Below are 25,232 nucleotides of genomic sequence, written 5' to 3' on the forward strand. Positions count from 1 at the left end.
TGTTAAAGTCAAACAAAATGCAAATCACTAGAAGTACAGACGCTCCTCTACTTACGAATGAGTTACGTTCCGAATGGCTGTTCGTAACTTGAAATGTTCGCAAGACGTTATTTGACATCATTCTAAGGGTATACGCAAGTACAAAGACCTAGGATGCCGGGAGTACGCACGCTACGCTGCTGTGCGGCGGGAATAGTGGCCAGAAGTCTTACTAGGTGGAATTGGCGTGCAGAAAAAAAAATTGATGTTGCGGACAGGAAACGGGAGCCGAATGAACACAATTTGGACTTACGGTCCTCTTCGTTCGTATGTCCAAAAGTTCGTAAGTTGAAAGTTCATAAATAGAGGAGCGTCTGTATATCTCAAACACTATGGCTCCTTGCCATTCCAAGTCACAAGTCAAGTGCTAACAACAAGCATTTTTTGAATCTCCTTCTGTACCGAAAGAGATTCTGTGTAATATTTTTTTGTATAAAACAACATCAAATTAATTCTTCATTGTTTTTATGACCTGGGTGGCTTATAAGTAACCCTAAACTGGGGAGAGTATTTTGGTGCTTCTCTTTGTTTTATAAATGATTCTCTGAATCGTTAAACACTTCTGTGTAACACAGGCAGCATCACTGCATTTCCCCACATACGGTGGTGTCAGGCAGAGCGAGCAGTGCTGCCTTCCCATGGTTCCTTGTGTAAACATTGCTCTGTGCTGCCTAGTGTCACAGGGGTTAATCTTTCACATGACCAATCAGCTGCTCCGGGGAAAAGCCTCTGTGATGGAAATGTGAATGACGGCTCTCGGCTCTGGTATGGAAGAACCCGGACCACAATCCAACCTGCTTATCAGCCCTATCCATGGCTGCCCCTTGGCGAACACATTACCAGCAAATATTACCATGCCAAGACGTGCTCCCTCAGAATGCTGAGGCTAGGGAATGGCTTATTTATGTGAGCTATGTAACAAATTTATCACCATCACTATTTGGACCCACACATAATAGACATTGTAATGAATACTTACAATTCAATTCTTGTGAAGGGAAGGTGCAGTGATACTGAAGTGTCCTTAAACCAAGCCTAAGCTACACCCATTTTTTTTTGCCTTGCCTGTTCTATTCTGACTGGATAAGTACATTCCTACATTGTTTCGGATTGATAAATAGGTGATAGGTATTACGCAAGGAGGACAAAGATTAGCTTTGCATGTTATGCAATTCCGCTTCATCAGGTTTCAGGATAAGGATACACAGAAGCCGCTGTCTGACATATCAAAGGTATTCAGAGGCTCCATTCATCTCAGATAACAAATCAAATGACATTTTACCCACTGGAATACCAGCAAAGAAATATTTTTATACGTAAACAACCAAAAAAGAGAAAACAGCCAGTTCTGTGGTACAAGTGTGGTCACAATTATCTGTACAAGCATATTACAGAACTTCAAACTTAAGCACAAAACTACTGATTATTTTGATTAGTAGTAAGTGTACACAAGGAAGAAATTGATGTAAACTTACCAGCTTTATCTTTTTCTGAAATAGCTGGCATCATCTACAAAAAAAAGGCAGAGAGGAAACTGTTATTGAATACACCCACAACCCTCGTTCATATAGCATCCAGATATTAATGGTAATATTTGTCCACAGAGTAGCGTGTGGTAACAGCCAGGTACCACATGTCCTCATAGACAAGCCAGAACAAAAATAATCTCTGAACTGACTTATTTCATAAGAGCAGAACAGAGGCATTCACAGAGAAGCGGTAACTGTCTCACAGAAGCACAAACACACGAATCCACTCCTTAACCTCTAACACATTCTGCATCACTGATAAGAAAATAGCTCACTGGATTTTTCTCATACTTTAAGTAGTGTTTTAACATGCTAATGTCCTTTTCAATACGATTGTCATTCTTTTTTCATTTTCATTTTTACATTTTTGTCATTTTTGACCGGTAACCACCCTCTGTTTCTTCACTCCTTCACCCACATCAAGATTTAGAGTCTGACAATATTTTCATGCTCTTTCACACAAAGGTATGATTTTGTGATATGCAAATACATTGCATATATTCCTCATTTATTATGTCTTGAACCATATTGATATTTCAGCTCACCGCAAAGTGTCAGTAGAATTTGCATTTTACCATGCATGACTCCACAAATAAAGACGACCTTCACTGACATTCATATGTAATGCATGGTCTTTGTCTATTTACTGTAAAGCACATTTCATTTTTTGGCTGAAGCTATAGAGTGGCACAGTGACTCAGTGAGTAGCTCTGTCATTTCACATGTCCAGGGTTTGGATCCCGCCTCCCTTATCTGTCTATGTTTGTGGAATTTGCATATCCTCCTTATATTCTTCAGGATCCTAGCTTTGTGACCCATATTGCTTGCCATAGGCTCCACCCCTTTGTGACCCATATTGCTTGGCATAGGCTCCACCCCTTATGGCATGACCCCCCCCCCTCCAGGAACTCGCATGTCCTTAATGACTATCCCATCTATTATAATATAACAATACTACAATTATGGAGGAAAACCGAAGATTTTCCAGCTGCGGTGTATTAAGGTTCCATTTAATGATGATGCTGAGGGTTTCAAAGCTACATCTGTGGTTGTGACACAGACTCCAGACTATGTCCCGGTCCCATTTGTGGGTGATGGAATGACAAAATGCTGACTTTGTCTCAGCCTGGTCATCACTTTTGTTTCTCAATTCCGTGACAGAGACCACATTCCTCTGCTGGTTTATCTCAACAATATTAGCCCCCATAGACACATGTTCAGAGAGCTTGAATGGCCTGAAGACAGATCTCAGTCTGGACTTAAAGATCTGAAACAATGAATTTAATAGTAATAATACTAATACTCCTACTCCTACAACTACTCAAAGAATTGAGGATAAAAGTGTATGTATGGAAAGACATTAAAACAGTAAACAGATATTGCCAGCTGAACCCCCCCCAGCCTGAGATGACCGAATTCCCACCTCCTTCCTACATGTGACTTCTTCTTTCTGCGTATACATAACACGGATAAGATCATGAGGCCTCATGCTCCCCTATCAGTTTAGTAACATCGGTTTCGGGTTTGCGTGGGCAGTATGTGTCTGAAAACGAGGATTCCTCAGTCCTTCCTAGTGAGAAAAAGCAAGTGATTAAGTGTCGCCCATGTGAATATAGTGCTTGTTCCACTGTGACCAAAGCTGGCACTGTGCTCAAGTTTCTGAAATATGTGGGAAAGTATTGTTATAGCTTGGGAGTCGGTCAAGTCTTCCCACCTTTAATGCCTTCCATCTGCGGCGAAGCCGCAGCCAAAGGTGTACCGTTTGTGGAATGACGGCATCAAATTGGTTTTTCGCCACGGAGCTACAGGGTCCAAAGTGAAGGGAGAAGCCAGCTGAGCAGCCTTGATCCAGAACAGCGGATCGCTGACTGCAATGAATGTCGTTTCCACTCTAATCGTCCCATAGCAAGAACATTTAAGAAACAGACATTAGATTGATGTAGTTTTTTGCTTGTTGGAGGTTAGTTGGAAGGAACGCAGGAGCGTTGTTTATAAAAAAGCATTTCAAAAGTCTTTTCAGTCACAGCCCAGCAAACTCTCCATGGCCTTTTCACATTAGCTGATAGGGAAAACTCATTTGGAGGGAAAGTGAAAAGACATCTGCAGGAAACTGGGTGAAAAATAGAACGATTACCGTGCACTAAATTAGCCGTTTTGGTTCCTTTGAGATCATCAGTATTAACACACAGTTCAGTATTTTACACATCTTGAAGGACATCAAAACCTTTCACTCAATGGATAGATGTTTATATCAATGTGAACTTGTATAAAAACATAATTTAGCAAGCGAGTAAATATTTTAGTTTGCCTTTGCTGTTGTACAAGCAAAAGTATGGAATGGATTAAAAGCTGAGATGAAGTTCAAAAGAGTCGACCCTGTTTTCTCCCTTTTAGTTCAATGGACAGATTTCTGGCCTAGAACAGCTAATGATTTATCCATTTCTTGGGTTACACAGGGAAGAGGTGAGCTAAGGTAATGTTCACTTCACACATACATTTAAAAAAAAATGATCTCCTCACATTTGTTAAAAGCTTTGGTAATACTTCACTTGAGGAGGCACAAGTAACTTAGTAACTCAGTTGCTACTCAAGTACAAATCATGAACAAATGTAACAACTGCATGAAGTACATGCACCGTTATGAATAACTTATGATGAATGAACATGGCATCAATGTGTAATTAATGTGGTTAATTAAGACATTAAGTAGGAGTATACTACTACTTTACTTGTTCCCCCTCAAGTAAAGTGTTACCAAAGCTTTAGATGAAAATTTTCCATATACATGTTCATCAGCAACCCGGAAATGTCAGTACGACGGCACATTTAAAAAGGACAGGAAGCCGACAGTGAAGTAGAGGCAGTGGTGAAATGAGATAGGGCTCAGATACCAGCTCCCCCGCGAAGCACGTGGAGAGGAACACAAAACAAGGATCTGTGCGACATCCTGAGGAAAGAGGTGCCTGAAGCCTGTCAAACACAAAGGAGTGGAAAGGTGAGGCTTCAGGATGTCTCTGTGGCTCAAACAGCGACCGCGGCCAAACAGGAACGAGCAGGGAATGAAAGCCAACCCCGGCCTGGATCACGCCATCTGAACTGCTATGAGGTGAGATGCGTAAATACGACATTGGTCTGCAGGAATCTTAATAAGACTCTTACAAAAAAAAAAAAAAATTGGATTAAGGTTGTGAAATATCCCCAAAACTTGTTTTACAAATACCTACCGGGGCTTAAATATTTCTCCACAGCCTTTCACAATCCTTCTTGCATAAATCTAGCGGGCCTACAGTTTTCCAGCTTTGTAGACAACCCATGTGAAACTAACTGTGACTATCTGTTGGATCATGGATCGGAACAAATAAGTGAATTTTTTTGCATCTCTTTTTTGTGTTGCCACACAGCTTATCAGTCCAGCTGGCATACACGTCAGCTATACATAATTCACGAAATGTGACGGTTTTGTTATGAAATGGGATTTTTTTTTTTTTTTTTTACAACAATGCTCTGTCTGTTGTTAAACCATGGCCTTGTGAAATTGGTGCTCTGTGTTGAGACAATGATGCCTTGGACCTGAGCTGAACATCAGTGCCAGAAAGATGAGCTAATACTGTTTATCCATCGCTGGTATTCCCAGCCATATGGGAAATGGTTCTGGATAGGGTCTGTGCTGGGAACTTGTCCAGCATAGACTACTTAGACCACTTTCACTCCACAGAAGGGGAAGCCCTCGGTGTAACATAGATAAGGCTCTGAACGCAGCCAATGGAATAAGGAGCAAGCACAGATCACGTTCAGACATCATGTGAGGAACATGTGCAGATCATAGACAAAACAACGCGCAGATGTTGCAACACAAACCATTTGGAAGACATGCACAGGCCATATGCAAACCATATTCACTCCATTCACAAACTTTGCGCATGTGCTAAAGGTGTTACTCTGCCCCACTGTGCTACTGTCATTGGGATAGGTAGTGGTGCAGGAACACAGAGACAAAAGGGCACCTCCCTGACCATTAAGCCAACACTGCCTATAAACTACCACATGCCGCTGTGCGCTACGTTCAAACCTACTCGGGGAAAACGCCCTGGATTGCAAAGCCAGCACCTTAACCATTCAGCCACACATGGGATTCCAAAAGGGTGGGTCCGAACGGGGACTTGAACCCTGGACCCTCGGATTAAAAGTCTGATGCTCTACCGACTGAGCTATCTGGGCACTTAATTTCCTTATAATTATCTTCAATGTATCTCACATCTCAACAGCACACACTACTGCACATTTCTACATAACGTTAGACATGCAAACATTAGTCAAAGGCCAAACACATAACACAGGTAGTATATATATTATCCATAGCAGTATAACTAGAGAGGATGGTACACAGTACCAGGCTGTTTACTTTCTCCACTAAAACACTCAGTCACTGCCCTGTTTAAAAAGGTCAGGAAGGTAGCAGTCATTAACTTCCAGGTGTAAACAGAGCGTAACGTGAATGGCCGTGTAAAACCCAGACCGTCTCACTGACGCACGCTGTGCTTCTAACTGTGCTAATTAAGGCTGGAACAGAAGTGCCGAGCTAACATTCCACTCCACTGCCCCAGAGAACTGAGATTCAGGATTTCTGGGTGGACGGAGAAAGCGACGTAACAAGGAACAGGATGGGAGTGTTTGCCCTGTCCTGCTGGTCTACAAATGCATACTAAGGCCAGTTATCGATCAGCAGCTCTAACGCTTGGTCAGAAGTATTTTAGTAATTACTACAAATGTATTGCATTTGGTCATCGTGTACTTATGCTGAAAACGAATCACTAGTCATGTATGACTAAAAAAAATATTAGACATAACAAACAAAAACACCACTTTTAAGGCCAAGGTTGATGAAGAAACTTCTCTGTTGAACAACAAATGATCCAGTAATGGTACCTACCTCAGCCTTGTGTTTCGCTCTGTCAGCAGATATGGATGCTAATGTTGGTACGGTGGGATAAGGGGTCTGGAAGGTAAGAGACAGCTCTGAGGAGTGAAAAGTGTCCTCTCCACGTTTTTTTTCCATACCAAACTCCTGCACAGTAAACAGAACATCACGATGATCTTAATCATGCTAAGAATGAAGGTGGTATTTGAGGTTAATGTTAAGACAGACATTCTGATGATCAGATGTATACCTACAGGGACAGTCCTTCTTGATGGGATGGGTGTGATATTCAAGGCGCGGTCAATATCCTGGTCAAGTTGGTCTAGTTTCATGATCAGCAGCACCATAGAGTCCAATCGGGACCGCTCACGCTCTCTTTTCGATCCCTGGGGGGGGGGGGGGGGGTATCAGATTAGTGTGAGGAACGAGTATGTATGAGCATATATGAGCATTTCATCTATGGAATAGCAATATTTTAAACACAAAACAAACATGTAAAACATGAATGAAACCGGACATGACATATGTCATTAAAAAGTAAAACATCATTTTTTTCAGGATGCCATAATTGCCACCTCTGGAGCCTTTCTTCACTATGAAAACCTTGATATATTTACACAAGGCATGCAGTTTCTTACATATAATACATACCTGTCCACTGCATGGTGTCATTAGTCACTGAAATCTGACAAGACGCACATTCCTATGTAAAACAAGGACCTTAATCTAGTCAAAGCAGCAAATCAGAAGAAAAGAATGTTCTAGCATTTGCCCAGGGCAAGAAGAAAAAAAAAGGAAAGAAAAATACTGTCAGCTCCCTCCTGCTGAATATTCTCATTTGAATCACAAATGAAGGGTAAATGATGTAAAAATATTACACAAGTAAAATATGGAATACATGTTCTCTGATATTCAAATGAAATATGTACATATCTGTTCATCTTGCACTAATGCCTATTTAGTATACGGTCATGGACAAAGCAGGGGACACACTGAATGCGATGCCCTTTAGTCGTTAACCCTTCACATCTCCGCTGTTTCTAATCTCACATGGGCATTACTTACCTAAGACTGCATGTGTGGTATTAAGTCATGGTCATTCCATCTTAAATTCACTGACAAGCCCAATATCTTCTCAGTTAACTACAGAGTTAGCCCAGCTGTGACTTTTTATGTATTTCCATTGTGTTGTTGGATATCACTATTAGCTGTTGCTAAATATCGTAACATGTGAACAACTGTATGTTAACATTCATATAAATTTTATATATCATTTTTATTGGTCTAATTGATGATATAACCAGTTACCAAGCTGATTATATTATTAAAAAGCCCCTTGATCAGAAGCTACTGCTAATTTCCAGTCTTTAAGCTTTGTACTGCAGTTTAATATTGAACTATAACCATTGGTGAAAAATGTATGTGATGGGGAAAGATTTAGACCTGTTTTTCCAACGATTTCACCACGTTTCTCGGTGCACATTTCCCGTGCCCGTTTTCTGCATGAAATATCCATTCTATCAGGTTTCTGAGTGGACACAGTGGACATCTCCTATTTCTCTCTGTTTATGATGCACATCGGCCATCTCTCTCAGGTCCCTGCAGAAAAACAGAGGTCTGCTCTTTTTGAACCTCGCTGGACTGGCCTCCTGATTTATCAAGGTCTACACTGACCTCAGGTGGTACGTCTGCATAAAGACAGGTGTTTCTTCTGCGGTTACAATGGAACCTATGCTCTCATCTTACTGAAGAGGAAAGCCTATTCCACACAGTAGGAAAACTTACTTATTGTTTGGATTTCATAGCAGACTTTCAGTCAAACATGTAACCAATGCTTAGTTATAACAGACTATACTTACTGCTAACCAAAAGTAAACAATTGCATTTCACAATGACTATTTACATGGTGCTGCATTTTTGTTCAGTGAGCATCAGTGAAATCAACCCACACCGACAAAAACAGGATGTTGCTGAGTTGTCAAATGAGTTGTCACTCATTTTACAGACTCCCCTACAGCATGCTCTGTGACTCCCCTACAGCGTGCTGTATGACTCCCCTACAGCGTGCTCTGTGACTCCCCTACAGCGTGCTGTATGACTCCCCTACAACATACTCTAGGACTCCCCTACAGCATGCTCTATGACGCTCCTACAGTGTGTTCTGTGACTCCCCTACAGCATGCTCTATGACTCCCCTACAGTATGCTCTGTGACTCCCCTACAGCATGTTCTATGACTCCCCTACAGTGTGCTCTGTGACTCCCCTACAGCATGCTCCATGACTCCCCTACAGTATGTTCTATGACTCCCCTACAGTATGCTCTGTGACTCCCCTACAGCATTCTCTATGACTCCCTTACAGAATTCTCTATGACGCCCCTACAGCGTGCTCTATGACTCCCCTACAGCATGCTCTGTGACTCCCCTACAGCATGCTCTATGACGCCCCTACAGCGTGCTCTATGACTCCCCTACAGCATGCTCTATGACTCCCCAACAGCGTGCTCTGTGACTCCCCTACAGCATGCTCTGTGACTCCCCTACAGCATGCTCTATGACGCCCCTACAGCGTGCTCTATGACTCCCCTACAGTATGCTCTTTGACTCCCCAATAGCATGCTCTATGATGCTCCTACAGCATGCTCTATGACTCCCCTATAGCATGCTCTATGACTCCCCTATAGCATGCTCAATGACTCCCCCCACAACATGCTTTGCATATCTCCTACAGAATGCTCGAGAGTGTCTAGTATCTTATCTGTAACTCCTCCCCCTCTAAAGTACACTCTGCATACATACTTTGGACTCTCTTTGCCATCGTAACACTCTGGTGAGGTGATCAAAGGACAGCAGCAAAAAGTAAAGCAGACACTTGCTCTCTGCGGAGCCCTGACTGACGTACTTTTAGCTGACAGGCACCGGCTGATAACTGAGGCTGAGACACAGGCCATTCTGGGCCAGTGCGCAGTGACTGGAGAGTCACACTACAATCACAGAAAACTGGTTTTGCAAAATTGTATTAGTCAAGGTTTCTGGCAAGTTAACAGGGTTCTGATCAACAGTTCAAAGTAAAGGACTGGCTGAAAACATAATAGAAGTGTTTATAGAGGCAATCACCATTTAACAGGCGTCAAAGTGCTGTTTTGGCACTGTTTTGGTGGCGTATCAGAGACTTTTCACTGCACTGGCTCATGAACTCAACTAAGAAATTGAAGAGCAGTCATGAAATGAATTTCTACAGTTTTCAAAACTCTTGGAGCACTGGAAAGAAATGTTTACTACTGAGTTCATGAAATATTTGTAGCATATAAATCTGCCTTCTGATTGCCTCAGAAAGCAAAAACAGAAATGAATGCCTGCCCACACAACATCCAAATGCTTATCTGGGGCAGGCTTGCCTGGAGTCTATGACATGCAACACAAGGCTGCTGTAGACCCTGGGTGGGATGCCTGTCCATTATAGGGCTCATGTATTAGGGGCCCTTTAGCAAGGCCAGTGTATTTAACTGGATTTCTTTGGACACACTGGGGGCATCACACACAAAGCTACACACACACAAAGCAGAGGCAAGACTCAAAGCCCAAACCCGGGAGATTTACTGCTGAGCCACTACAGTATGTCACCCAGTCTAAGCCTTCTGTGTATGAATCAATGGTAATGCTTTACATTAACTGCTCCTTCATAATGCTTTTATATTGCATTCATAAAACCTTCAGTACACCTTCATAATGTATTCATTAAGTATTCATAAAACATTCATAAACATCATGCATGTATACCTTTACATCCTACCACCCTTAACAGCTGTAATATACATTAATAACAAACATTATATAATAATAACAAATATTATAATTATATAGACATGTAATGTTTGTTATTAATGTATATTAAAGCTGTTAAGGATGTTAGGATGTTATGGTGTACTTGCATGCTGCTTATGAATGTCCTATGAATACATAATGAATACATTATGAAGGTGCACTGAATGTAAAATGTTACCGAATTCACTAATAGCATAGAGAAAAAAGTCTTTGAAATAAGATCAGAAAGGAGTAGGAGGCAAATCGAATCCTTTCTGGAAGCCAAAGGCAAGCTGTCAATCTCGCTCAGTCACCTATACCTGTTAATACATTCACATATCACCATCTTTAGTTGTTTTGCAAAATTTTACATGAAGCCACTGAGCCAATGTGCTTTGCCACTGAAACAAGCAGAGACATTTTATCAGTCTTGTGAGATCATTGATTGAAAGGAGAACTGAAACTGGAATCTGTTTGCCTTCATTTCCTACAATGAGTGGCTCTTGTGACTTTGCTTATACTTACTTTCTAGTTAGCAGTAATGTATCCCATCAATGGAGCCCCTTTAAGATTTTCCCCAAGCCAATGAATCATGCATTTATGCCGCTTGGTGTAATGGAAAGGATTGACTCGTTTTTTTCCCTTCAACCTTCCACTCTGTCCCCATATTATTTTGTTAGAAAACAACAGCGGCCTATGAGGACCGAAAGCAGGCAGAAATCCGCGTGTCCTAGTCAATTGTTACTCTGTGTGCTGGTCTGTTCCAGTTTTTGACAATGCAAACGAAACATCAAGATGCATCTTCATTAGGTTCTGGATTTGTGTTGCCTTAGTAACTTATGACTATAAACACACACATATCTTCCCAAAATAACCCATCCATCCATCCATCCATCCATCCATCCATCCATCCATCCATCTTCCAACCTACTTATCCTACTGGGTCGCAGGGGGTCCGGAGCCTATCCCAGAAACTACTGGCACGAGGCAGGAAAAAACCAAAGACTGGGGGGCCAGCCCATCACAGGGCACACTCAGACAACCATTTACTCGCACCTATGAGCAATTTAGTAACTCCAATTAGCCTCGGTATATTTTTAGACTGTGGGGGGAAACCGGAGTACCCAAAAGAAACCCCACGACGACATGGGGAGAACATGCAAACTCCACACACGTATAACTCAGGCAGAGACTCGAACCCGGGTCCCAGAGGCGTGAGGCAAAAATGCTAACCAATTCACCACCATGCCGCCCCTTTCAACATAGCAAACATTATTATTCAAACCAGCATTTTATTCTATAGATGTCAAAAAAATCATAGTAGTTTCACCATTATTGACTACCTGCTCTTAGCAATTACATGGTGAGCTTAACCTTCAAGTGTAGGTTTAAGATAAGGTAAGATGCACTTTATTGATCCCAGGGGGAAATTCTTTTGCATACAGCAGACATGCTATCTGATCCCATCTATGTTATGACACATTGCATCTGACCATTTAAACAGTCAGCTGTTTGCAAACATAATTATGTTAAACAAAGTTTAAAAAAGGTTTACTTTTCTCTCTTTAAGCTCTTGTTTTCCTGACACGGAGAACAACCATAAATACAGCCGACAGAAACGTCCTGAATGTAGCATCACTGAGGCAGAGGAAGTGGGTTGTGTTTTACCATGGTGGACGCTCACCTGTTTGCAATTTACAAAAGCACATATGGCAGACATTTACATACCATGTTCTGTACCATGTGTATAGTACTCAAGAAAAAAAGCTTTAAAATAACTCTGGGTGGTTTTTCCTCACAAAAATTGTGCAGAATTATTATTATTATTATTATTGTTATTATTATTATTGCTGTTGTTCATGTTCTTGTTGTTTACGATTTCTTAACTCTTAAAATAAGATCTAAAAGTTAAAGGGCATTCAGGACAAGGGAAATCAGAAGGAAATAAGATGACTAAGGGGAATTTATTCACAAATACAGGCACATATCTTATATCATTGCAGTCACTCATAAGCCATTAAAAACAGTAGCTTCCTGTGGGAACCAATGCTAGCCTTTATTCTGTTTTCTTTCAGCTTATTATCTTATCTAGAGTGAGATCCTCTTTCCACCAACCATAAAATTCTGTTTCTTTATGCTTTCACAGACAATGAAACTGGAATTAGTTATTTTCATTGAACATTTCATAATATAGATGTGAAATTAATAACTACTCATTCTTTTTTTTTCACAAGAAAACTAACATCTCGCTTGTCTGCAATGAAAAATAATAAACACCTTTATTAAGTACAATTGAACTATTATTCAGATACTTGCAGGTTTCCTGCTGATTGCCTGTAATTTGCGGTTACCCATTTCCTTAACAAAAAATCTCTAATGAGAATTACTTTAGCAAAATAATTTCCTCGGTTTTAATGATTCCGCTTAGACAACTGTGGTTTGTTGCTATTGCCATATATTTTGAAAACAACAGATGCCTTTAATTTTTCTGGGGAAATCTGATTTTATAAATTGCATCGACAAACCACATTTGTGCACATTGTCTCCCTGTATACAAAACAAACTCTTAATCTCTTAACTGAACATTCATTATCATAAATGCCACAAGTATGCCTTAAGTGCTTTAAACGCTTTAAATGCTTTACATACTTTAAACGTCCCAAATTCTGAAACCCCACCCTATCTTTTACTAACGTCATAACTGCTAGGGTAGACAATAGTGAATAAATGAAAGGAATTGCCCTAAAAATCCTGTGGAATCCTTATAGTCTTGTGTAAATACGGCTGAGTAATCTTTGCTTCCTTAATAAGACCCTTTAAGCAAACGGTACGATTCTGGCAGGATCAGTGATGGCAGATTAGGCACCGAATTATTATCACCAAAGGTCTCACTTACCACCAAAGATCACGCATTACTACCAAAGGTTTCACAGAAACTAAACACATCAATGCATTATGATTTATTACATCTCTTCTAAAATGTTCCAAAATTTGTCTGTATTTTGAGTGACTCTCATGATAGTACTGGTGCATTGTGGTCAGTTTTGTGGAATAAATTTCTCAAGGATGAAATTTTAATTCAAGACGACATCCAGTATGCAAATAAAAAACACAGAAGGTGGGCTAGTTCATTGACAGTGTAACCTACTTTAGTAAGACTGGGGAACAACTTACCTGCCTTTGACGCAGTTTTACATCTTCAGCCATAAGAGTGCCTGATTCCTTGTTCACATCTGGAATTTGAATTTTCTCACATTCCTCAACACAGGCAGTATCCCCATCCACATCCATGACAGCATGGGTAATGACGGCATCTCCCAGGATACATGGAAAGTCCACATCACCAAAACGCGGAGCCTGTCTGATCAACTCCATCCCCGATGCCTCACTATGACTCCTTGCAATTTTCCCATCTACCTCCTGAGAAGCAGAGAACTCCCCAGCTTCACTGCCGGAACCTGCCGCGTCGCAGTCCTCTTGCCTTTGGCTGTGCTCCTTTTCAGAACATATCACTTCACTGATCATATCATCTGCATCTGTGATTTCCTCACTTATACGGGATCCTTTCAATATACTCCTGCTAGACTCTAGCTCTGTGTTCTGGGTAAGAAGCACACGCTCCGAAGAATCCCCATTCTGACATTCCCTCGGCTCATCTGTGGAAATCTCCTTGGGCTTGTTAGGCGACTCTCTGTCTCCATCACTCTGAGAAGGACACACATTGTCTTGACACACGGCTACATTCTGATGACCAGCATCACCCTGAACGGTATCACCCTGAACACCAGCATCAGTTGGAGAATTACCAGGACCCGGAAGACCGACATGGTCCAGAAAACCGACATCTGAAGACACGTCAACGTGGCTCCACACCTCTTCCTTCTCCTGCAGGCCAGATGCCTCCATGGAGGCCCGGAGCAGGATAAGACCCTCTTTATCAGATCGCTTCGGCTTTTCTTTCCCTTTCTGCTCATCGCTCTGGGAGCCGCTAATGTGTTCTTGGCCTGTAGCTTCACGCTGGTTCATTATGGGAGGCTTGTCTTTGTCTTTATCTAGGCCCCCCTGCTGAGTGCCCTTGAGGGGGTCACTGGAAAAGCTGTGTAAAACACAGGCTGGTATCTCCCCTCTGCTTTCCATGGATGCACAGCAGCCCTCTTCCGGGTAGTTGGCATTTTCATCTGTACCCAGAGTTGGGGCCAGATCCCGTGCTCCATTCCAGCATTCCGGCATTGAGACGCATCTCTCCCTGTGACCGGAGTGGGACATGGCACGGCCAGACTTTATGTCCTGATGTGTAATCCCATAGCAGCAAATGATATCCAGATCATCGAAGCTGTACTGTAGCCCAGTCCTCCCAGACACATGCTCTTCCCAGCTCCTCTTCCTTGTGGTAACTGGCATGTCTGACCCGACGTCCAACGGCACTTCATGCAAACTTCACGAGGTCCAGTTCAGATCCAGTACTGATCAGCTGACTTCTTTGGTCAAATGACTGGCATTGTCTGGTAGGTCATATAAACGTCATGAGGTCCAGCTCAGACTCAACACCGGTCAAACTGGCCTTTTATCTCTGGAACTGACTGTAACAGAATAACAGATGGACTGTCTTAAAATTAAAAGCAAATTATCAAAACCTCAGAAATGCATTCAAAAAATAGTTGTTAATCAAGAAAAAAAATGTTTTCCATGAGAAGATAGTTTGTTCACTTTAGTAATATACTTCCAAAAACAATTAGTGACTTGTTGGGGGGGGGGGGGGGCACTGAAGTCTGTAAAATGAGTTTGACAGTATAATTTTAGCAAAGTCCTTAAATAATCAAACTGGCCTGTGATGTGGTTGCCCAATCACCGTTAATCACTACTGGGCTGAGCACTGGAAAGAGTGAGAGCACAGAACTGATGCATTGGTACCCAACAAAAGAGATGACAGGACTGAGTTACTACCTGGGAATGTAATAAGATTTAAAGAAATCTAATTAAGAATATTTATTATGGGTAGATACAGTATAAATAAACAGGTCACTGCACTTTACAAATGTCACAGAAGTAATTTAAAAATTAATACCATGCATCTAGGATTAAACTGACACGAAAGAACAAATTTACTGCCAAAACTGAGATAAATAATAAACATACAAAATATATTATATTGTTCATTTACACAGTAATAGTATTTTTCCCTTTTTTGATGTGTTCCCGATCTTTGGAATTAGTTTCTTCTCAGTGCAAGTGATTTCAAGCACTTTCAGGCTATTTAAAATCAAAACTGAAAACAGAACGAGAGATGAGGTCGGGATGGTCCTCTTGTTTTTTTGAGCTGCGCAGTCAATGACCCTGTCTACCCTGACAGCTCAGGCCAGCACTCTGGTGCAGAGCTTCCGACGAAGACGAGCAGCTATAGCCCTTAATAATTTGGGTTGGGTGTCCTGGCTTAGAACTCCGGGGACCAGGCAGGGGGAGAGGCTGTCAGGGCTGAGTTTTACCCATGATGGGCTGCCTAGCTGGACTGGCACTGACTTGACCACCAGAAGGTACAGCCTGCGGTGACAACAGATTCGAGGCTGGGAGGACAGTGGAGAGCTGAGACATGCTGCTGTCATTTCTGAGTAAGGCATGTCTTGGGAATATGTAATACACTAGAAATTAAGCCAGGAGGATCAGCTGCACAGCTGCATCCGAGAGCTGAATCTTAGAGACAAGCCACAGAGATTCTTAAGCATCAAATAAATGGATCATAAATCTAAACCACAGAGAAAGGTACAGCTGGACCAGATTAAATAAATATTATGGACTGACACTTCAGTGAATTCTATATATCGAACCAATGAATGAGAGCCGCAGTAATCAGCTACTTTAACCGAAAGGTTTAAGTAAAACATGTCATGTACATGAAGACTTTTACACCTAAAGTATAAACTATGACCTGAGCGCTCATCAGCGGAGATCTGAAAAGCTGATGAATAGCCAGCATGAAATAGGCTAAACGGCAGCGCAGGAACTGACACGGACTCTTGTGAGAAATAAAGAAATATGTGAGTTAGCAGGACTGCACACTGTACAAAATCCTGAGTGAAACAAGAGCCAGCCCATGAAGTGATTTCATATCCATGTCCGGAGTTGATAGCGATCTTTGTTCTTACCTTTGCTGACAAGCCTCCAGATCCACACAAATGCAGAGCGGCAGAAGCCCAAAGACAGTCAGTCTCCATCTTGATCACATTAGGATTTTGCTGACACTGAGCCCTCGGAGGAGCAGCACTGGGTCCCGCCTGTCAAGACGCCCGGATCCCGGCCGTGGGACCTCCCCCGCCTCCCAGCCCATCTCTCGCTCCCAATGCTCAGCACCGCTGCACTGCCGCTCCTCTGTCTCATCTGTTTATCTCCCCAGCTTTCTTCCCTTGCATAGCGACTTCCTGCAAATTGCACGGAGTATCTCTCGGGCTTGGGAAACGGTCTGGCTGTTTAGTTTTGATTAAAAGCAGACATGCAGCTTAGTAAACCTCGGGACGCTATCCAAAAGAGATTGCGATGTTTTGGCAGTGACTTTCCGAGCTGTTTAATGGTCGCTTGTAACTGTACAAGCATCCTTGCATAAACAGAGTGAGAAAAAATGCATCGAGGCACATTTATGGACATTTTTGGAAGAATGTGCCATGTCTGCAAAGAAATACTCACACTCCTTCAGTTTAAGATTCTGCTAAATACTTGTCTACCATAATGATGTTGCGAATATGAAATGGAAATGGCAGCTAAGAAAATCAATATAACAATTATTTTTATAAATGTACTTGTTTCTAAAATGTCATCTTATGTGAAAATAGATAGATAGATAGATAGATAGATAGATAGATAGCCTTTATTGTCCTATAAAGATATTTGTCTTCACAGTCTGATCACCACAAACACAAGTGAATAACAGGCCTCTGTGATGTTAAACATGTTACACCCAAATACATAGAGCGCACACATATATGAAATACCATACAATTTGTGTAAATGTTAATAAAATATTTGAATGTTTTTAGCTTATTTGCCATTTTATTAACTGCATTAAATTAGCCTACCTCCAAGTATCATAAGCTTTTCTTATAAGTATTATACGTTTTTTTTCACCGTTCGGTCGAAATATCACATACAGTAATACACAAAAGTCATGGGCAGTCAAACAAAATGATATTTAAAAGATCTTCCTCCTGATGCAAAATTATGATACTGTGCCTGTCAATATTATCAGCATAGCCATTTCAAAACCTCTCTGCGGTATTTGCATCAACCATCCCAGACCTACATGTGTTTTTTGACTGGACCAGTAGCACACCTCCTATGGCTAATCAATACCTCATTGACTTAATTCAGTTAATTAATTAAATCAGCTGGTGGTGAAATTAAACGAATACATGGAATGGCTGGGCTGCCCCTGAGGAGAGGTTTGGGAACAATGCGCTGTTATTCCAGCCATGCAACAAGATATCAGTAACTTTTTAGAGAACAGAAGACATTCTTAGTGTTATTATTCTTGTTGGTGTTTTTTTTCTGAGTAAAAATGCACTTATTACCTCGATAAATATCTTTCAACAAATTCTTTTGACTGCCTAAGACTTTTGCAAAGTAATGCATAAAGGAACGAACTTTTATTTTGTGTTTCGATTCCTAACATCAGTATTGCTAAGAGTACTTTTGCCAGTGTGTGTGTGTAGATGGTGGATCAGGACATGACCCCTGTTTCTCTTAGGCGCTGAAGAACATCCAAAGCCCACAAGAGCACACCATCACAGGACAGAGTTAAAGGGATGCCTCAGACACTCCAATTACAGAATCCAGGCGTCTGACCTCACACATGCATTGCAGGGCTGTTGAGCTTGTCACCTCCTGCTTCTCATTACACACCCAGTAAGCATGTGTCATGCATTTTTCGTGTTGACGAGACCCTCTGGCAAGACAGTAAAATGTTTTCCATAAACAAACCAACAAAAAAAGTGTTTCATGGGTTTATTAGTCACTTATTAGTTATTCCCTTTGTATTGTCTCCAAAGCACTGAGGATTAGGAACTGCAAGTTCTGCCCTGGGAGGACAGTGACCTTTGCACCCCTGCGGCTTGGGAGTCACATGTGTGAGTCGCTAATAAATCCTTTGACTGAGCGCTGGACAGTGTTAGCAATGACACAGGAAACATTTCCTGTGTTTTTTTTTTGTGTTTGTTATTGGATTTTTGAACTTTTGGTGTAGCGGGATTGCCTTTCACGGTCAGGCCTGATCAGATATCAACCTGGAGGTGGTCCTGTCCTGACTTGACTATGACGTTATGACAAGAGCACACGCTTGCTGACATGAACATGAGTAAATGGCTATTGATGTGAAGGTGAGAAAAAAAAAACACATTGCATATGAACAAAGCTGTAACCTGGTGAACGAGAGTGAAAGGCCTCGGATCTCTTGAAGATCCAAGTGATTCATTGGTTGCTAAACTGAAATAGCCCCCTGATGTGCAATGGCGCCCCCCGAAGTCTGCGGGGCGGAGCTGGGGAAGAATAAGCCATTCACAGGGTGTTCAGAAGCTGCTTCTGTTAGATTTTCTAGGCCTAGCGTCCGTGAGTCGCAGTGGGACTGCTCAGAGGAAGTGCTCCCAGATTCCTCACTGATACAGTTTATTATTGGAAAATTCCAGACCAAATTGTGAAGAGAAATGATATGGTGTCTTGCCCCCGTAGGAAACTTTGGTGGATGCTCTTGGTCCCTGAATAAAACTTTTATTTTGAGTCCACTTTTGGCAAAGCGGTCCTTTTTGGACTGTTACGGTTTCATGGGATGAATTTCCATGAATTGCAGCTCAGGGTAACTGCGACGAGCGGAAAGGAGCGTCACAATGGTCTATGGGTGGAAATGAACAGAATGAAACGAATCAGTTTGCTGCCCTAACAAGTCCATGAGTGCTGAATTATCAGAGCACACTGTACAACATTATCAGGCTCAATGGTAGAGTCATGGACTAAACCGAAAGGTTAAATGTAATTCAACTGCGGATCCTTAGCTCTTTCACACGATTCCGGAATCAGGATGTTCTGGGGCGTCATACCAAGCTGTAGCTGTCACTGCTTGGACACTGCAGACTCAAGACTCAGACCAGATGTAGTTCAGCGCAAAATGAGAGAAGTGTAAAGCACGACAGTTGCTTTATTTTCCATTACAGCCATAGATCACCCAACATGACCCTTTTGCTGCCCTAGTGTTCGTACTGTCATGACTACAGAGCACTGAACATGGAGTATGGGAATAGGCTGGGCGTTTTCAGAACATGCACTGTGAAAAGCGGACACACAAGGTCTTTGAATAGTCACATGTATCTGACAGGTCCCATGTCCAGCTGACAGTGAACACAAATAACCATGTAAACAGTCATGGTCACAAGGTTACCGTCAATAGTCCATAGCAATGGCGAAAGCCAATCGTGGGAACAGGAAGTCATGCGGCAGAGATGGATCAACGTGATTTCGAAGAAAATAGATCTGAATGGGGCGTGACGTGGCTATTTCACAGACGCTTCAGACGCAGAATATCTGCATGTTCTTAAACGATTATTATGCAGCATTTTAAGATACAATTAAAGACCGTTTGACAAGCAAGACTATGTTAATGCTGCTGGCATCTCAAAAAATGTCTTGCACAAACCCGCTTAAAAATTGGGAGTCAACATTAAATTTACACACATTTTGCAACATCTTTGGAAAGCGTATTTTAAATGCACAGAACAGAAAGAAATCACTTGGCCTCTCTTGTTCAAAGCAGTTGTTTCTTTAGTTTTATTACTGGTTTTTGTCTATGCAGCTTAAACCAATAAAAAGGTTTGCAATAACAAATTGACCCAAAAAATTTATTCATATTTATAACAGAACAAACGAAATTACATTAAGTAAATTGCATTAACTAATGTAGTCTCTAATGCCCATAATATAGATTTCTCTCTGTATCTCTGCAGCAATTCCTAAAGTTTATTATACTAAAGAAGTACTAGATCAGATATTGTAAAGATCGTAAATAACTACTAGATTGCTTATTATAAGGATCATAAATAACTGTTAAATTAGAAAAGATTTGCGCTGTGTAGGTCATCTATAAGGCTGCGATTAACCCCCATTACCACGGCAGTTAATCAAAGGATCTTGATGTTATGATAATGCTTATTTGGGACTTTCGGGACAAAGCTCTGTTTTGCCAGTGGCTAAAGAACACAGATTCAAACCACATGTCCCCTCCATATTTTGCCCCATATGGAAATACCTCGAATGCAAGTGAAATTTTTCCAGGAGGACTGTGTGCTGCATACTCACAATTTATAGCCCCGTGAAATGCTGGTTCACCACTTCATCCTTACAGAAAGCACCGTGACAGAGTCGAGTTTTTTTCAGGTTCGATAGCTGGGCTCACATGTGAGAACAGATTGATTATTATTTGGTTTGGATTCAATTATGCGACGCCTTAGCTAGCCTTAAGTACCACACACAAGTAGGATAAGCTTATTGCTATTTTTAGCATTGGTTTACTATATATACACAGTACTGTGCAGAAGTCTTAAGCCACCAAAGGAAATTGTTTAAATTATCTTTATGTTGGTGTAAACTGTGATTTTATGTTTGTCAAGATGTGTTAGCTTGGCCATTTCAAAACCTCTCCTAACGTCACCCCAGTATTTTCCAGCAACCATCCAATCTACTCATGTATTTCATCTCCGCTGGGACACCTCAGCCCTTCCATGTATTCATTACATTTCGCCGTCAGTTCAATTAATTCATTTAATTAGTTAAAAAAAAAAAAGTCAATGAGGTATTGATTAACCATACGAGGTGTACTAGTGGTCAAGTGAAAGAAACACATGGGTATATTGTATGGTGGCTGGAAATCCTGGAGTGACTTTAGCAGAGGTTTTAAAATGGTTAGTTAATATGTTTCCACTGACATAATATCATACTTTTACACCAAGACACATACAGGTATGTGCAATGTGAATATTGCAAATAGTGCAGCAGAAGAGAAGCAACCAATGCATTATGAAAAGAAATGAATGCAGCTTAACTTTTTAATATGTTTCTCGTGTCTCACTGTAAGGCTGATAAACACGCGGTTCTGCTTGTCAGTGTCCAAACAAACGATGAAAAGCTGGAAAAATGAAAGCCTTCTTTTTCCATTTTCATATTTTCATCGAAGAACAAAAACTGCAGATCCTTATCGTCGTAAAGTGCCCTTTAAAGAGGACAATGAAAGCTTAAGAGCAGCTGTATTGTGCCGCTTAAAAGGAGCAGGCCGTCCACCATCTCCGACAACCAGAGTAAAACTGGCGATAATCTCAACAATTAACAAAACGAATTATGCCTTTCTCTATCTCCTAATTTCACCCCTTGTCATCCTTGTCGCCCTGAATACCGAGTTCCTTCGGCATTGTTTTCCACTTTATCATTTCAGCCAGGGGCTCGTGTGAATTAGGGGAGGGCAAAAAAGGAAATACACAAGGGACGAGTCGCCCCCCCCCGCAACCATGTATGCTTGACTTACGAAGATGAACATGCAGCAAGATTCAAAAACGGAAAAACCAGTAGCATTTATATTTTGCCGTACTATTATTTAGAATCAAACCAAGTCACATAACATCACATTCAGACGCTTTGGTGTGCTGCATGTTTACAGGATCATTAACCATCGTTAAGAATTTATAAAGACAAAAAAACCATCAGAGATTGAACAGATGAATGCCACTGATTAAAATAATGATTTATACGGCATAGGGTGTCATTTCCTCCATGACCCTGTCCAGAATAAGCAGCCGGAACATGGATGGATGATGTATGAGATGCGATTGCAAAGAGTTCTGAATGAAACACCGTGTGATAGAGATACTCTATCAGTATATGCTTGTACTGAGGCACTGTTGAATTTTAGAAGTCTAACTGGTCAGAAGTCTAAGTGGGAAGGCACTGAGAAATTAAAACGTTAATTTCATCAGAAATATAATTAAATGCAAAGAAAATCATGGAGCAAAATAAGAGGAAATTATTAGGTAAAATAAAAAGGAACTGAAATTCCTGCAGCCTTCTTGCATACCAGTGGGTAAGATAAGCAACCCCATACATTTCAGGTCACTTTAATTATTAATCCTAGCAGTCAATCAGTCTTCTATTAATCTAAGGTAAAAATATTCCCATCTGGGCCAACTGTGGGTGTGCGCTGGTCCATCACAACAACATTCCCCCGTGGATCTGGTGAGGAGGTATTTGCATTCTTTTATGTCTGTTGAACACATAGCTTTGCACAATGTCTTTTTGTCTGGTTCTTCACGGATCCTATGTAGACTAAGGTCTCAGCTGGGTCATGCGCAGTGGCACATGTTCATCAGGAGAGTGCTAACACTCACGCCATACCAAAACCCAGCATGACGACCTCAGGAGGTCCGTCACCGTTCTGGGACAGGGGCAGGAACGAGGCCAGACAGCACCCAGGCAGCACTCAGCTGGAACTCAATTATTACAGCCAGCTGAAGACAATCGAGCTGGCTCTCTGCAGAGCAGTGTTCCTCAACCCGTTCCTCGGGGACCCCCAGACGGTCCACGTTTTTGCTCCCCCTCCAACTCCCTGCCAGACAGTCCACATTTCTGCAAAGACGTGGCCCGTCTGGGGGTCCCCAAAAAACGGGTTGAGAAACCCTGGCATGGAACCTTCCCAAACTAAGGCAGCAGGAGAGAGTAGCTCTGCTTTGACTAAGTGCACGGACCTTCTCGCCAAAACCAGATGCAGCCCTGGCCTGCACAGACTTCACTCCCCCCCACCTCTGCCACACTGTGAATAAACACCCCCCTCTGGGAACTAAACGGATTCCTCTGTCTCCAGATCCTTCCTGCATGTGACACCCTGTTAGGATTTTTAGCTCCTTTCACAGCAGACACAGTCTGCCTGCCCAGTGGTCTTAATGTATGCCAGTCACTTTACGGTGGAAGACCGTGAGATTTAGATTTGCTTATACGGACACCGATGCCTTTCTCTCAAACAGATTTTGAGACATTTTCTCCGGTCTCCCTCTATGGAAGCTCACAAATAATGTCACAGTAAGGGCTGTGCTGATGTAACATCTTGCAATATGTATGGTTTTCCTGCCTGCTTGGAGCTTCAGGAGTTTATTATAGTGGACCTTTTAATTATTCATGTAGTTGTATATCTATATATAAATAAGTATACACACAATTTGCTCACCACACACGCATGGTAGATAGGGGGACATTTATACTTAATAAAAGATAATAGACTGAACTACTTCTCTCATAAACGCTTCATAAAAGCTGTTTCCTGAATTGGCCTTAATTATACACTTGTGTATTGACGGTGTCAGTTGAGGCATACAATAACTGTGCATCATATTCTAAGTGGGAAACCATTCCCGGTATTCTCTGAGAGAATATAATTAAAACCTTGATTTATGGGTTATGCTTTACAGGCCGATTCATCAGCAAACGCAGACTTGAATTAAAAAGGCATGTTCTGTAACAGAACTTGTCTGTGATTCTTGCTTCGTAAGGAATACTTGGACAGGTTTGTGGACTGACATCAGCAACAAAGTTCTGAGAACTTTCAGGCTCAGCCAGAAGAGCACACATTAGTCCCTGTTCTGCTTCCGAATCCCAGTCCAAGCTGATGCAGCTGGAGTGTAGCAACATTCCCCACAGAACTCCATCGGGGATTTAACAGTGCTGTATCCCTGTGGCAGAAGCATCCCGGAAACAGCCCGTCCAAATGCCTGTTCTGGTTCTCATACTAACAAACAATGTTTCCACACTAACTGCTGGCAGTATGGGTCAGGTTTACCTTTCATGTTCAGAAGCACACAAGTTGGGTTCAAAGTTCACCTAAGCTATTACTGGCAAGGCAGTAGTCAGAACATGTGATGTGTTTATCAAACATAATCATGGCCATTAAATTATGCCCACTTTGCAGTTCAACATGCCATTTAATAATCTGTGAAGAGTTACATAGGATTTGCTATTTCAATAAACAAATTACTATTTAAATTAACAATGAAAAGACCATCTTGAATCAATAAACCATATTAACCAATAACTTACCAGCTATAAGACACTAGTTCTGAAGTAGACATAATAATTATTTTTGTATGTTTGAACCTAACACCAGGAGCCTTTGGGACTACAGAGTGAGAGTGTGTGTGTTGTCTTTGAGTTTTTTGTTTCATTTCCAACATGGACAATACTAAAAATAATCTTAATAAAAAATTGCGGTGAAAATGCTTAATGATATGAAGTTAAACGAGACAAAACTAATTGTGCTACAATTACAAAACACCAGAATAACCATTAAAAATCTGTTCCATTGGCCTATAGGCCAGTTTTGCGGTGTACAGTATATCTGTTTGATAGAAAGGTTCCAGAATGTTTCACAAAACACAGAAGCAGTGATATACTGAATGAAAAACTTACAGTTAGCCAGAAATGCAGTAAATGAGGGATAGAGAGACGAGCCTTCCACCTCAGCGCTGACCCCCTCTTCTTTGACGCTGCCCCTCTGCTCATCCACGTGCTCTTCTGTTGTCATGGTCTCAAAATGCTCTGAAGGACGTCCAGTTATCTGATAAATTCATTGGCACAAAGTCACCACTGAGGACAAGAGCAGGGCCCCATCTGAGAGACAGACGTGTTGTATCAGCGGTAGAACCAGACAATTTATCTCAGTGATTTCATCATGACAAACAGAGCTTTCCTCTTTCAAATCCAACCTGCCCCCCCCAGGGTAATGTGTTAGCCTTTATTTCATTATTTCCCTGAATTCCAGAGGCAGCAGTTTGCGGAGACGAGTGGCTCTGATTCACAAGCAGGACTGAGGTCGACCCAGTCGGTGGAGGACACATTCAGACGTAAACCCTCTCGTGTCTCTGGAATTCTCAGAGGTTCTC

General features: G+C 41.6%; 1 protein-coding gene and 1 non-coding gene across 6 annotated transcripts in view; both read right to left on the reverse strand.

Annotated features, from left to right (window-relative positions):
• LOC125704611 (rho GTPase-activating protein 7-like) overlaps positions 1-24,959 on the reverse strand; it is a 64,383-nt gene extending 39,424 nt beyond the window's left edge. The window contains exons 1-5 of one of the 5 annotated variants that reach the window (XM_048970430.1): positions 24,760-24,895; positions 13,465-14,870; positions 6,741-6,872; positions 6,499-6,633; positions 1,515-1,548 (exon numbers count right to left, since the gene is read on the reverse strand). In XM_048970430.1, the coding sequence (XP_048826387.1) occupies positions 1,515-1,548; positions 6,499-6,633; positions 6,741-6,872; positions 13,465-14,691 (1,528 nt within the window). In that variant the 5' untranslated portion in view covers positions 14,692-14,870; positions 24,760-24,895. Of the gene's footprint in view, positions 1-1,514; positions 1,549-6,498; positions 6,634-6,740; positions 6,873-13,464; positions 14,871-16,430; positions 16,941-24,759 lie in introns of those variants that run through there. The other 4 variants (XM_048970432.1, XM_048970429.1, XM_048970431.1 and 1 more) reach the window with 4 other exon arrangements.
• On the reverse strand, positions 5,714-5,786 carry trnak-uuu (transfer RNA lysine (anticodon UUU)). Its single transcript has one exon. It is a non-coding gene; the product is annotated as a tRNA-Lys (tRNA).
• Positions 24,960-25,232: the final 273 nt, after the last annotated feature.

Source organism: Brienomyrus brachyistius, chromosome 12, assembly GCF_023856365.1.
Source record: "Brienomyrus brachyistius isolate T26 chromosome 12, BBRACH_0.4, whole genome shotgun sequence".
Taxonomy (NCBI): Eukaryota; Metazoa; Chordata; class Actinopteri; order Osteoglossiformes; family Mormyridae; genus Brienomyrus; species Brienomyrus brachyistius.